At 27.8% G+C, this 13,369-nt stretch overlaps 2 protein-coding genes across 3 annotated transcripts in view; one reads left to right on the top strand and one right to left on the bottom strand.

The window, feature by feature from the left end:
- Positions 1–13,369, top strand: part of LOC107453160 (A-kinase anchor protein 1, mitochondrial) — a 187,796-nt gene that overhangs the window by 59,775 nt on the left and 114,652 nt on the right. The gene's annotated exons all lie outside the window — the stretch shown is intronic.
- The window catches only part of LOC107453161 (RNA-binding protein 5), a 38,343-nt gene that overhangs the window by 6,207 nt on the left and 18,767 nt on the right, over positions 1–13,369 (bottom strand). For both annotated transcript variants that reach the window (XM_043040153.2, XM_043040154.2), the window contains 10 exons: positions 12,197–12,257; positions 11,299–11,358; positions 9,851–10,078; positions 8,398–8,440; positions 7,420–7,477; positions 5,819–5,903; positions 4,915–4,946; positions 4,564–4,834; positions 3,453–3,553; positions 1,882–2,110 (listed from right to left, as the gene is read on the bottom strand). In XM_043040153.2, the coding sequence (XP_042896087.1) occupies positions 1,882–2,110; positions 3,453–3,553; positions 4,564–4,834; positions 4,915–4,946; positions 5,819–5,903; positions 7,420–7,477; positions 8,398–8,440; positions 9,851–10,078; positions 11,299–11,358; positions 12,197–12,257 (1,168 nt within the window). The remainder of the gene's footprint in view (positions 1–1,881; positions 2,111–3,452; positions 3,554–4,563; positions 4,835–4,914; positions 4,947–5,818; positions 5,904–7,419; positions 7,478–8,397; positions 8,441–9,850; positions 10,079–11,298; positions 11,359–12,196; positions 12,258–13,369) is intronic.

Genomic DNA, 13,369 nt, shown 5'->3' with positions numbered 1-13,369 from the left:
TTTTATCGTAAGTCGACCTTCATAATCCATAATTTACGTAACTTTATTTGCAATGAATACAATAAATTTATCAATACTTCTCCTGTTTGAAAATCGTACCAATTTTTTTTTTTATGAAATGTCAGTCCCCTTCAAGTTGAATCAATGTCAAACTTATGGTATGTTATTTAATGAAAATGGCATTTCAGCGACGTTATCACATTTTTTTTTTAATCATTTCCCTTCTTTTTGAATCTCACTTTAATAGTTAAAAGGGTTAACTAAATGGGCAGTAGACATATACCAAACCACTTTTGAAAAAGACTAACTGACTGAAAAAAATATTAATTTTCTCCACATTGAAGGGAATGCAAATTTTTTAAATTATAAAATATACTATTTTTAATTTTAAAATTACTGTGTTGAGAACAGAAAGCTTTAACAGTTTCCAGTAGAACTTCTGAAGCATAAAAAAAAAAAAAAATTAACAGTTTGAGATACACATAATTTTTTTTTTTATTAATAAAATTGTTTTATTTAATGCATAAAAAAAAATACTAAAATCAATTAGTTAATAGTCTTTCAAAACAAAATTTATCTAAATTTGTTATCAAGTTCAAGACTTGACTTCCTTAATCAAATATTTTTAAAGAATTGTTCCAATAATTTTAAAACGAAAACAGTAACCATAACACTTAATGTATTTTGTACAAAAGTAACGTGGTGAATGAAACCTCAAATCAACATTTCCAATAATAATTCTATGATATGATTACTGCATTGTTGATCGGATTCGATCTTTCCATAATCAGCTGAATCAATAATTGTGAAATTAAAAAATAATGATTGTGATATAGGTCAAATTTAAGAAATTTTACTACTGACCAGAGGTAGCATTTTTAAAAATGGGCACTTTTTCAAAAATCGAAGCTATTAATAAACAGTTGATATTAATTATGTAAAGCATAACTTTTGAAGCATTTTTCAAATCTCGGAGAACATTACAAAGTTAATTTCTAGCCTGAAGAAATATTTTCAGAAACAAGCTTGAAATAAAGAAATTTTCAGCATATTTTTAAATATTCAACAAGAAGCACATTATGGTCATAAAAAGTAGCAATCGGGAGGGACAATTTTTTAATTGCTATCTGTTACATTTAGTCGCTTTACATTGTATGTCTCTTGCATGTTCTTTTTCATAAAATGCCCAAAAAGCCTGAAATAATGAATCCTGTGGATTATTTGTTCTGCTATTGAAGGCCATTTTTCAATACCACTGCAGAGTGCTCGCGAATTTGAACTATAGAATTCTGCTTTATATCGGGGGTTGAAACTGATTTTTTGTGGGACTCAGTAAATGAAACTTAGGTAGAATCCATTACAGAATGGATTCAAATGACAACACTGCCAACATTGTTGAATCAGCCATAGACAATGTTCTAGATTCGTTAAAATCGTAGCTTTATGGTATGTTTTTAAAAGAATTTCTTCTCCCCCTGAAGGTTACTTAAATCATTGCTTTAAAAAGAAAGAAAAAAAAACCTTTACATGTAAAGAAAATAAGATAAAAAAAATATTGTTTATAAATATATAAAAATTGTTTTTGAAAGTCGTGAATTGATACAGAGCTATTCATATTTCTCATTGCGTATAATGCATCTATATTTCACAATTAACCAATGTCTGGCTTTATTACTGGTGTATAGGCCAACCCCTTATATTTTGAAAAATTTTAGAAGCTTGAAAAGTTGACTTATACACGCCAGGGTATATGGTATGTATTTTTGCATATTGAATTAGAAAAAAAAAAAAAAAAAAAAAAAAAAAAAAAACAGCATTAATATTTTAAAGAATAAAATGTTTATTCAAAAAATCTTTATTTCAAGCAAAAAATCCTCATACCTGTAACAGTGGTAATCTTGTTTTCCCGTTCGGCCATCAATGCACTCCTTTCTGCTAAAGATGTGCGTTTTTCAAGGATAGCAAAACCAGCATCTGCTGTTGCAGAATGCCTGGATAAGTCATTATTCATAACAATGCTGGGAGCAATTACAATGGGAGGACTAGCAACAATGCCAAGTTTAGCATTTTCTTTTTTCTGATTTAATGTCTTGGCCCATTTTTCCATATCCTAAAAAATATATATATATATTTAATACGAATCGAATGAGAAATTTTCGTGTGAACAGAAAAGTAATTGTTCAAATATGTCACTTTGTTTAAATTAAATGTTTGAATAGATGAAGGTTTGTTTGAATACTTTGCTTAAATTGATGAAATTAAAATGTTTTTACAGGAATTCCTAGCATATGACTAAATTTTTTTGGGTGCTAAATTAAGCTTATATAAAATTTGATTTTTTATATTTTATTAAAAATATGTGAAAAGAAATTTAAGAATTCTTCTCATTCTGGATATTGTGACCCATTTTAATATTCTAGTAAGATAAAATTTATTTTCATGTCTATGCATTTAAATTTTGTAGTTTAATTTCTTCTAAAATGAAGAAATAGGTGCAAACACATTTGTGCATCTTTCATTATCACTTAATGATGATAATTCTTTAGTATTTGCATAATAGTTTATGGTGCAGGTCCCCAAACTATAGCCCATACAACAAGATCAGTCAGTAAGCAAAACTAATGCACCTATGGTAGTAGGCCTGACATGCCAGGTATTTCACTTACACTCTTTATTTTAATTGCATTTCAGAATTCACAATGCGAATCCAAAGTTTTACAAATCAATAACCATAAAGACGCAAACATAAAAATACTATACACATAATGAAATTGAACTTTAATTGTAATTATTCATATGAAATTCGACCCTAAATGATGTACTCTTGCATTCAACATCATAGATATCTAATTCACTAGCTACTTCTAAAATAAAAATTAGAAAAACTACAGTAAGTTAGAATGATAAGCTAACTAACATGCCACGTTTTGATCCACATTCTTTATTTAATTATAAAATTCTCAATGAGAGACCAAAATTTTACAAATCAATAACCATTAAAAACATAATTAGAAAACACTATACAAGCGATGAAATTGAAAATTTTAATTGCAATTATCCATGCAAAATGTCACGTACTATAGCGTTTTAAATCATAGGTATCTGAGTAGCTGTTTTCCAAACAAATATTATTGCACCTTACAAAATTGCAGTAAGTTGCGGAGTACTTTAATCTTGGCAAAAAAGCCAATAATAATTTTAATAGCTTTAAATTATTATTTTCCCTCTGAAAAACTGTTAATAAAAAATGTATTAAGCGAGAGTTTATATTTAATCTTAATTATAATTATTTTAAATAACTATAACTGCCACCTTAAATTAAATTTGTAAAAAAAAAAAAACTGCTCGTTCTATACACAAAGTTTTCATAAAATGATTGAATAAGTTTAAAAATAAAAGTGTTAAGTTGACCAAGATTGAAAAAATGTGCAGTTATACTTAATTAAACATACCTTTGCTATTTTCTTGGCTATTTTTACTTTATCAAGTTTTTCTTCCTTCTTATTTTTGTTTTTTTCTTCCTCATTTTCTCCACTTGTGCTGTTTGAATTAGCTGTAAACAAAGCACAAGACATGAATGCGGCACAGAAAATTCTAAATAACACAAAAAATTCTAAGATAATAACTTATCAGTTTAGAATAAATTCTGCCTTTACCCATAATTTTTTTTAAAGCAGAATAAATTGTATAAAAAATATTTATAATGGTTGAGAAACAACGTTTAGCAAACATTTTAGTTAAACAATTTTAGGACAGTGGAAAAGAAATTATTTTTGAATTAAAAGTTTAAAATTACTGATTCTAAATGATACACTTCATTTTTTAATAGTATATTCCATTAACTAAAATTCCTGAGCAAAAACTAAGATGAATAATAAATGTTTTGATTGAAATTTTTTAAGGAACTTTCTCAATTTTAAGAAATAATTCATACTTAAGAAACTGAAAAAAATATAGAAGTGTTGGTGGCTATTTTTTCAGTTTATTTAAGATTTTTAATTAAATGTAATGAATCATAACGAATAACTTAAACACAAAATTGGAATTTGTATTACATTTTTAAATGTTAGAAAAACTTACAATCGTGATTTATTTCTGCAATAATGAATACTTCAGGAAGTTTTGAAATTTCGATAGCCAATTTTAATTGATTAATGAAACAAAAAACTTAGTTACATCCAAAAATTTGTATAGACTAAATACTGACAAGCATTGTAACAATTTCAAATTAATAAAAAATTTAAAATTGCGTTATGGAAAAGAATTTTTAATCATAAAGTAAACGAGTATGGACAAAATGTTAAACAATTGCAATTAGATCATCATTATCATCAATGACTTGACAGACCAGGGTGGGCCTTTGCCTTCTCAAGAAGTTTTTTCTAGGTTAACCTTTTTCCTGCTAGCGCTTCCCAGTTTTTAAGACTAAAAGCTCTTTGCATTTTCTTGATGCAATTATTATAAACAACTACATATATTTCAGTAAAAGGACAATAAAAATGAATAATAATTAAAAAAAAAAAAAAAAAAAAACATAAAANAATCAAAAAAAAAAAAAAAAACCTTGAGCAGTAGCAGAAGTAGGAGGCGAGGTTATTGTAGTTTCTGAAGAAGTAACAGGTAAATAAGTTTGGTGATCACCAGACCAATAAAGGTATGATTGAGTTTCAGAATTATAATAGTACTGCGAATTTGCATCATAATAAAGACCAGTTGCTGAATCATAGTAGTAGCCAGATGACTCATCGTACTGATAAGTCGATATATCAGGTAATGGATATTTGTAATATGAAACACCATTAACGATGATTGTCCCAAGACTAGCCATCTGTGCCTGTAAGATATTAATTTATAATTAAATGAGAAAATATATTACATTAACTTATTTTGTTTAATAAAGCAAATGCTACTAACTTGGTTTGGTACTGATGACTCCATGCTAGGATCTAAAAGTTAAATAATAGTTTCAGGAATAACACTGAAGACAAATATGATACATTTTATATTCAAACATAAAATATATTATAGTCATATTAAAAAATAAAATAAATTTCACATTACAATAAATGTCGATAACCAAACATTGTTAATGTGATAAAATTGTACAGTATTAGTCAGCCGGGATATGAATAGTTTTAGTTGATAATTGGCAAAGTATAGTGTCATACTTCTTTGGATGGAGGGCATAAATTGAGAAAGCCTTAACCTAAACTGGAGTTAACCTAAACCAGCAATTCGAAAAATTTCTAGTACATACACATTTACACTGGTCAATTTACATATCTTTATTAGACCTTTTTTTTAAAAAAAAAAAAAAGTTTATAAAGTGAATTTAAATTAAAAATCAGAAGATGAGTAATGTCACAGTTATGATAAAATATGCTATTACGTAATAATTTTTTTTAAAAATAGTATACCATCCCGTTACATTGACTGCTGGTTTAAGAGACCACTTAGAATTATTTTATGGTGGTTTGAGTCAAATTTCAGAGGCCTCTGATCAATGGACAACCATAAATTTCCAACCCTATAGCATTAGACTTGAGCGTTCATGAATAAGTATACTTCACATTGTATTAAAATAATTTCTTTATAATTCAGAGGACCATAAAACTAGTCAAGCAGCATTTCATTACATTATCAAATTAAATTTCAGTGTTTTATTTTCTTTTTCGCTATCGCACATTTAAAATGTTCAAAGAAAATATTTCTAAAATAGATTGCGACGGCCATTGGTGCTTAGGGTCAAAGCTACTCACCTATCACATAACAAATCAAGATAAAAATTCGCAAGCAATAAAGATTAAAAAAAACTTACTTTGTGAGTTGTCACCAGAAGCATTTGTGGAGCTACCTGTACTAGATGTTACACCATAATACTGGTCATATCCATCATCTTGTTTCTAAAATACACACAAATCAGAATCAATTTACTAGCCAAAATTGCAATGTAAAATTTGGAGAACTTCTAAATTGTAAGGTTTTACTGTTATTAATTTAAATAAATAAATGGTGTGTGTACTATCTAATGCATAAAAAATTTGTGGTTTATGATCAAACTGAGCATTAGTTGAAAAATCAAGATAAAGCAAATGATGCCAGTTTAATTATCACTTTTATAACCAAACTTAAATCATTAGAATAATCGTTAGAATATCAAACCAAACTCAAATCATTAGAATATCCTATCATGTTGTTAAAAATGAAGAGTGTTTGATATATTCAGAATGAATATTTTTAATTAGGACCGGAATTTATTCAACAATCTTACGTTTTTGTTTCGTTTATTTTTAACCTTCAATTGTTAACTTTTAGAAAAGGGAAAAAAATAAAAATAAATAAATAAAAATGGAAGAACTGCACCTTTTTCTGCAGTGAACATTTCAAAATGAAAGGGATAAAATTCAGTAAATTTTACTTCTGATAAGAAAAAAATTAACAAGACTTTTTTTCAAACTTAAATCATTAAAATGTCCAACCATGAAACTATTGCAAAATTAAAAAGTCCTTAAATCAGATTAAATAAGTCTCTTACTGACAAATGAGTCAGACAATCTGGAAAACTTCCTATCTAATCATCCAAGCTCCCCTCTTTGAAATGTGCTATTCTTGTTTCTATAGCAGCAGACAGTCTTAGACTTTGTGGTGAGGAGAATTCTTACAACAGACAAACTATAGCTGCTACTTGATAAATGTTACGCTTAATTGAATTTATTTTTGTATAAACTCATTTTTGGGGAATTTGTATAAACCAAAACTTTACACCCATTTTTATAATTACCCTTTACAATTGTTGTTCATTGTTCAATGGCAAAGATTTAAAATTGGTGGCTACTTTGTTAAAAACTACTGCTTGTGATGTCACTAAAAGAACTTGTTGATCTTAATGGCCTTATTTCTTGGTGGCTATGGGAAAAGGGAAGCTATTTGAAGCTCTGCTATAAATAAATTAAAATATTAACACCACAAATTTTTTTCAGTATTTGTACCATTTTTTAATCTTTTGGAAAAAAAGAAAGGAAAAAAAAAAAGTGGACTTATAGGTACCTCAACCGATATTCTATCCTTTTCTCAAATTTTTGGATATTTGAATAAAATTCCTGGCTTTTTCGATAATCTAGTGGCACACAAAACAGAATTGATTATTTGTTACCCTGAATACCTTTTTTTTAATATGCCTTTATTTTACCTAGAGGAATTTATTTACTCTTGGAATTTTAGGGCAGGTCATAAATTTAGTTAAATAAATATCGTAATATTTAACATAATTGCAAGTTATTAATATAAGGAGATTTTAGAACACAGAAATGTGCATTTGAAATAGTTTATTTTGAATCCATAAAATGGAAGAAGAAAAAAAATTTTTTTTTTTTGATAACTTTCGTACTTGAGAAAAAAATTAGGGCAATGAAAACTTACCTGGTTCGTCCATTGAGCAGCAGCAAGTGCAACACTAGCTGCATTAGCATTTCCGGAACTAAAAGTAAAATTAACAAAAAAATTAAACTTATGATAAAAAATGTTACATCTTTATATATGTAAATTTATTATTAAACAAAGCATTTATAAACTATTATACAAAGTGTCTGTTTCAATTTTTTTTTTGTAAAAGGAAAAGAAAATTGCCTTATTAGGAAAATAAAATTAAAACCTTTTTAAACGTGCTTAAAACAGTAGGGAGAAAAATGCAGAAGGGTTGGCAGCTACGTCATTTGAATTTTTTTGTTTATCTTTGAAAATCGGAAATAAATATAATAATTTTATTTCAACAACTGCATTTTCAGAAAAAGTGGAAAACTTATTAAAAAAGGCTGAAATTCGAGTGACCAAAGAGGAAAAATCTCATCCCTGAGTTATACAACATAAAAAAAATATGCCCAAATTCTAAATATGCAGCTGTATCCTCAACACCATTAAAACTAAATACATATTTTTTAAAAAATCCTAAATGACTAATATTTCATTAGATTCAAACTTTTGCAAAGTAGGGAAATTATAATCATGCATCTTCAAAGAATGCTTAACTCAGACTTAATCATTTATTTATAAAAATCAGTAATTCTCTAAACCTGCTGACAGTTCTGAAAGTAAAAAGTCACATTTTAAGCTGCAGTCTTTCCTACATAGCATAATCAGTTTTTCCATGTTAATAGATAAAGGAATAGTGTATAACTCAGTCTCCCAGAAATATTCTCCCAAATTTGCTAATTCGCCAGTATGTTAAGCTATGCATAAATAAAACGAATATAAACATAAACGAATATAAGTAAACATACTTTAAATTTATAGTTAGCCTGCAGGTTATCAACAAACTAACACTGATTTAAAGTCTAGAAACCTTAAAATAAAAGGTAACAAATTATTATCTCAGAAACGTATGTGAGAAATGGCAATTACCTGTTCCGAGATGCTAAAGACCTTTTTGCATAAGATACAGTAACTATAATAAAAAAAATATCATAAACCATGAGAAAGTTTATAGATATTTACACACATAAAGACTATAAAAATTTACATACATTAAGTTAAAACTATATTAGGTTACATACCTTAAAAAAAATAGTGGAAAAATTGAAAAAAAAAAGAAGAAAAAAAAAAAAGGATTGAATTTGCCATTTCTATTTTTTAGAGCATAAATTTTCTTTCTGAAATTGTGTTCAAATGTGATTTATTGATGTTTATTAAGAAAAAATACAAATCTAACTTATGATAAAAATTTCTTTATTTTTATATAAAACATCCCATTTCTATATAAAACATCCAATTAACATTTATATTACATTACAGAATATTCAATTAAATTAATTTAACATTGAGACAGAGAGACTTCAATAGAGAGTCAAAATCAATCAACAATTTTTATCAGCTATTGTTTTAAGTAAAACAGAACTTAACTTAAATGATAGTCATAACCATCAATTAACTTTTCTCTTGACTAAATTATTTGCAATAACAAATAATCTATTTATTATTTTTCTTTCTTATAATTTTGATTATACAATCCATCTTTGCTTTTCTTTCTTCCTGGAGTTCGTAAAATTTTGAGGTTGCATTGCCCACCACTATAGATAGACTGTCGATTATATGATAAATCCTACAGTGGAAGTTAAATGAACTGCTCTTAATTATGCAATTAAGTTTCAGTTGAACAAGATTTCCAATAGACTGCACATAGTGAAATTCTACAGTCCATTTATAAAGAAAATAGCCTTAGAAAATAGACATGTAGCATCATGTTTACTTTCGAAAACTTGTTTTGCGATGGACATATAGTAGTGTATTATCATTTATCAACTGTTTTACATTACCATCAGTGAGTAATGAGAAGACAGCATCTGCCTTCTGGTACATCCATAGTAAATTCGTATAAGCTGCTAGCACAGTGATTGATTGCCCGATCAAGTTCATTTTCTAGAGCTTGTCTTGTGGTGGACATACAGTAGCGTATTATCATTGATAAACTGTTTTAACTAATTATAAATGCAAAGTTTTGTAAATAAAATAAAATCATTGAACATTTTAACACGACTGAATGAATTTTCACAACAATAAAATATTTATTGCCCAAAAAAGAGTAAAATAAATAAAAAAAATTCTGAAGTAATTAAAAAAAATTAAATATTAATTAGTATTTTCCATTAATGCACATAAATTAAGGTATCCAGAGCAAGTTGCATCGTTTAATATCAGTTAACGAAAAAAGTTAACTTCATGTGTAAGAATGTTTATTTATCCAAGCTTTGTCTCATACAATAATTTGTGCTAAATAACAGCTTAAGAAAATTAATAATCAACAACAATAAAAATATTTTCATTTAAACATAAACTTTAGCTTTTCATTAACACTTACCCTGTCGTCCATCCACAAAAAAATTCCCTCCCATAGATAGCAGAAGTTCATATAACTGAATAGCTTCAGAGGTTGAATTCAATTCAACAAAGGCATAGCCACGAGACGTATTTGTTAAGGAATCCTTAGCAACTCTTAAACTCTTGATGGGGAGAGTGGTCAACTGTCCAAGCATTGCAAGAACTCTTCCCTCTGTAGTCAAGACATCAAGATTCCCAAATAGTAAAGCTGTAAGAAACATAAGATTTTTATTCAAAATACAGTGACCACCACTAAAAAAATCACTGGACTATAAAATCAGAAGCTTCTTAAGATGAAATCTGCAGGAGCGGAATCATTACACAATCAAAATATGCTAAACCCATCATTTAATGAAATAATTATCGGAATATTGTTCAATAAATTTTTTGGGGGCATATGTTTTCAAAATGAAATGCCCTGCTTTCTCTTGTCCAAATTACAAATAATTAACGAATTTCCTCAAAAAAATAAAAGAAACTATAGATGTGGGAAATTGAAAAGTGGGAGATAAAAATTATGCAAGGGGAGTGTAAAGGAATCCAGATTAAAATTGCTTATGTATGGAGAAAATTTAAATAATGTGTAGTGTCATGTGTAGTGTAGTGTAGACATGCCATGTTTCCAGGACGATCGCAATTTAAATATGTGGTGGGGAATGTGTATTTTTTTTCTCGGCTCTATCACTGCTTGCATGATAATAATACTTACCTTTTATGCAAATAGCTTAAAAGCACTGAAATTCAGACAAAGATCCATAAAAACTTGGTAAGTTGTTTTAAACAATTTGATTGTAGTAAAATAAATTAAAATTTCAATGCAAATTTTAGATAGTAGTTAGGGGTTGCACTATTTTATGTATAATAATAGTACTTTATTTACCTAGCACGACAGTTGCACAATGGGATATTGGCGATGGTTTGGAAAACAAACTTGATGAACTGAAAACATGCCATTACAATTTTAATCCTCTGGAGAGCGAATGGCTCCGCAACTTTGGTAGCCTAAAGTCGAGCACTTTACGGCAGTACAGTTTAACGAGGACCGATACAGCACACTTTTGGACCCTCTGCAGGTTTATCAGAGGTCACCCACGGCTCACAAGCTGCTAGACTCTGGTGATCTACTGAGAACCGTGTCTTATAATTAATGCAAGGTGAAGCATTTTATTTATCATTATGTCTTCATTGTGCTTCTCTCTCAAATGAATTTTTTAAAAACAAAAACATATTAAAATATCTGAGATACCTTTTTATAAGATAATTTTTTGAAACAAAAACTATTTGCAAAATGCAATGCAGTTTTATCAGATGAAAAGATTTTTACCTACTTCAGATCTTATAACAAAAATATTAATTAATTAATATAGAAATTAACGGATAAAAAATCATTCTCAAATTTAAGCTTATTATAATGAAAACATTACTTACTGTTAGATGGAGAAGTACTTATTTCATTGTAACAGTCACCTTGCTGCCAATCGAATGAATCTAAAACGTCAAAGTTTAATTAATGAATTGAAGATTTCCAAAATAATATTACCCAATANCATCGTCAGAAGTGATCAGCAAATCTGGGCCTAACTGTATGAGTCATCGTTTTGCGTCCTACTGCCCTACNTAACTGTATGAGTCATCGTTTTCCGTCCTTCGGCTTTCTTCCATCTAGGAGGTATTGAATAAGACTAGAAGGTTTAACATGTTTAAATATTGTGAAGATATTGATATTCCAACTTAAATCTATGAAACTTTAACCATTCTGCAGCAGAAATTTTCAGCAATAAATGTTATATCTATTTACTTTAAATCTCTTTTGCTATTTATTGTTACTGTAAATTTAAATGGTTATTTTTTAGGCTTGTTACAGGAATTTTATAGGTTTTGGATAAAATATAAAATATTCCACCATGTGACAGTTCTGCCCTGTAGAAAACCTGTTTCATGAAACACAATCTATCACCATTCTGATACTGTAAATTTAATTTAGATAAATATAAAACTAATTGGTTTATTTAAAAACAGTATTTTTAGATAAGCAAATGATATGCTCAAAAAATATATTTCGAAAATTAAAAAAAAAAAAATCTTATGTACTAGGAAAAAAGTTGCTACTATATTTGAATTCAACGCAAGTAAAAAAAAATTTTTATTAAAATTTTAACAATCGGTTGTAATCTGCTTTAATTATGCACCGTGATAAAAAAGCACTTTTATTAACAGCTATCAATATTATGGAATACAGCCTAACTTTCAATATCAGCTATACAGCTTAAAAAATGAAATGTCAAAATGCTGGCTATATTGAAAAAAAAAAAAACTTGAAAATTACCTTCTCTAGCTGAATTACACTTGAAACAATAATCTCTTCTCTTAAAGTTGCTCATACCACACTAAAATTATAAAATAAATTCATGATTACAAAAGCATTAATTATAAAAATTAATAATCAAATTTTAAATCTTTTATCAAATTCTTATCGTTTTAAAAAATGTTTTCTAAAGAACAATCATAATTGTATAAATAAAAGAAATTGTAGAGGTTAAAAGGAACTCAAAGGTTAAAAGGAACTTAAAGTGTGATATTGTTAACTAGGGCAAGAGCATGAATAAATACCCAGGGTGTACACTGCTTTCATGTTCTATGATTTAATCTTAAGGGACACAGCACCTTTGCAGCAATTTTTTTAAGTAAAGGTATAATCATTCATTTTGTAGATGCTTTACATGCTCATTTAACTTATAATCGATAATTTATCTTCAAAAAATAATTAAACTGTTTAATTTTTAATCTCAGTAATCAATCTTAATTGCTGTTAATTTCATCCTTAACCTGAGTGACTTTTCTATCGTGTATTCAACCGTTATGGTTCGATTTTCTGATATTTTTAATACAATATAAAGGCTCGCAAATTTCAAATCTTTCATTCTAATGATTACCTTTGACATGCTTTATTTGTGTCAATTTTATTGTATTTTTACTAATTTTATTGTCAATCCAGGTGAAGGTCAACTTAAACTTTTTTTTACAGTTATTACTACTCATTTCCTGTTTTTTTTCTTCCCCATTCTTTCTTAAAGAAAAATAAGCAGGGCTTAATTCAGGTTTTCAATCCTAGTACCTATTTTTGTGAAATTTTTTTTTATTTTTGTGAAAATTTAGTAGTGCTAAAAAAAAAAACTACATATGTATACAAAAAGTACAATACTATAAAAAACACACACGTTTCTTCATGCATCTAGTTGGATGCCCAAGAAAATTTACCCCTTCAGTTATCCAAGGTCCTTCATTATTTACAACAGAGCACACTCTGCATAAAAACCCTCCAGCTGAAGGACTATAGTAAATCCATTCTTTAAATTTTTCATACTTTGTGACATTGGTTAATTTATTTTCCTTATCGATGTTTTCAGGCTTTTTGCTACTGACAGCAGGAATATTAACATTTGGTATTTTTTCACTAACATCTTTGACAGTAAGTGAAATTTCTTCGGCAATGAAATTG

Source organism: Parasteatoda tepidariorum, chromosome 5 (genome assembly GCF_043381705.1).
Source record: "Parasteatoda tepidariorum isolate YZ-2023 chromosome 5, CAS_Ptep_4.0, whole genome shotgun sequence".
Lineage (NCBI taxonomy): Eukaryota > Metazoa > Arthropoda > Arachnida > Araneae > Theridiidae > Parasteatoda > Parasteatoda tepidariorum.
Note: the sequence above shows the minus strand (reverse complement) of the source record. Positions and strands in the feature narration are given on the sequence as shown.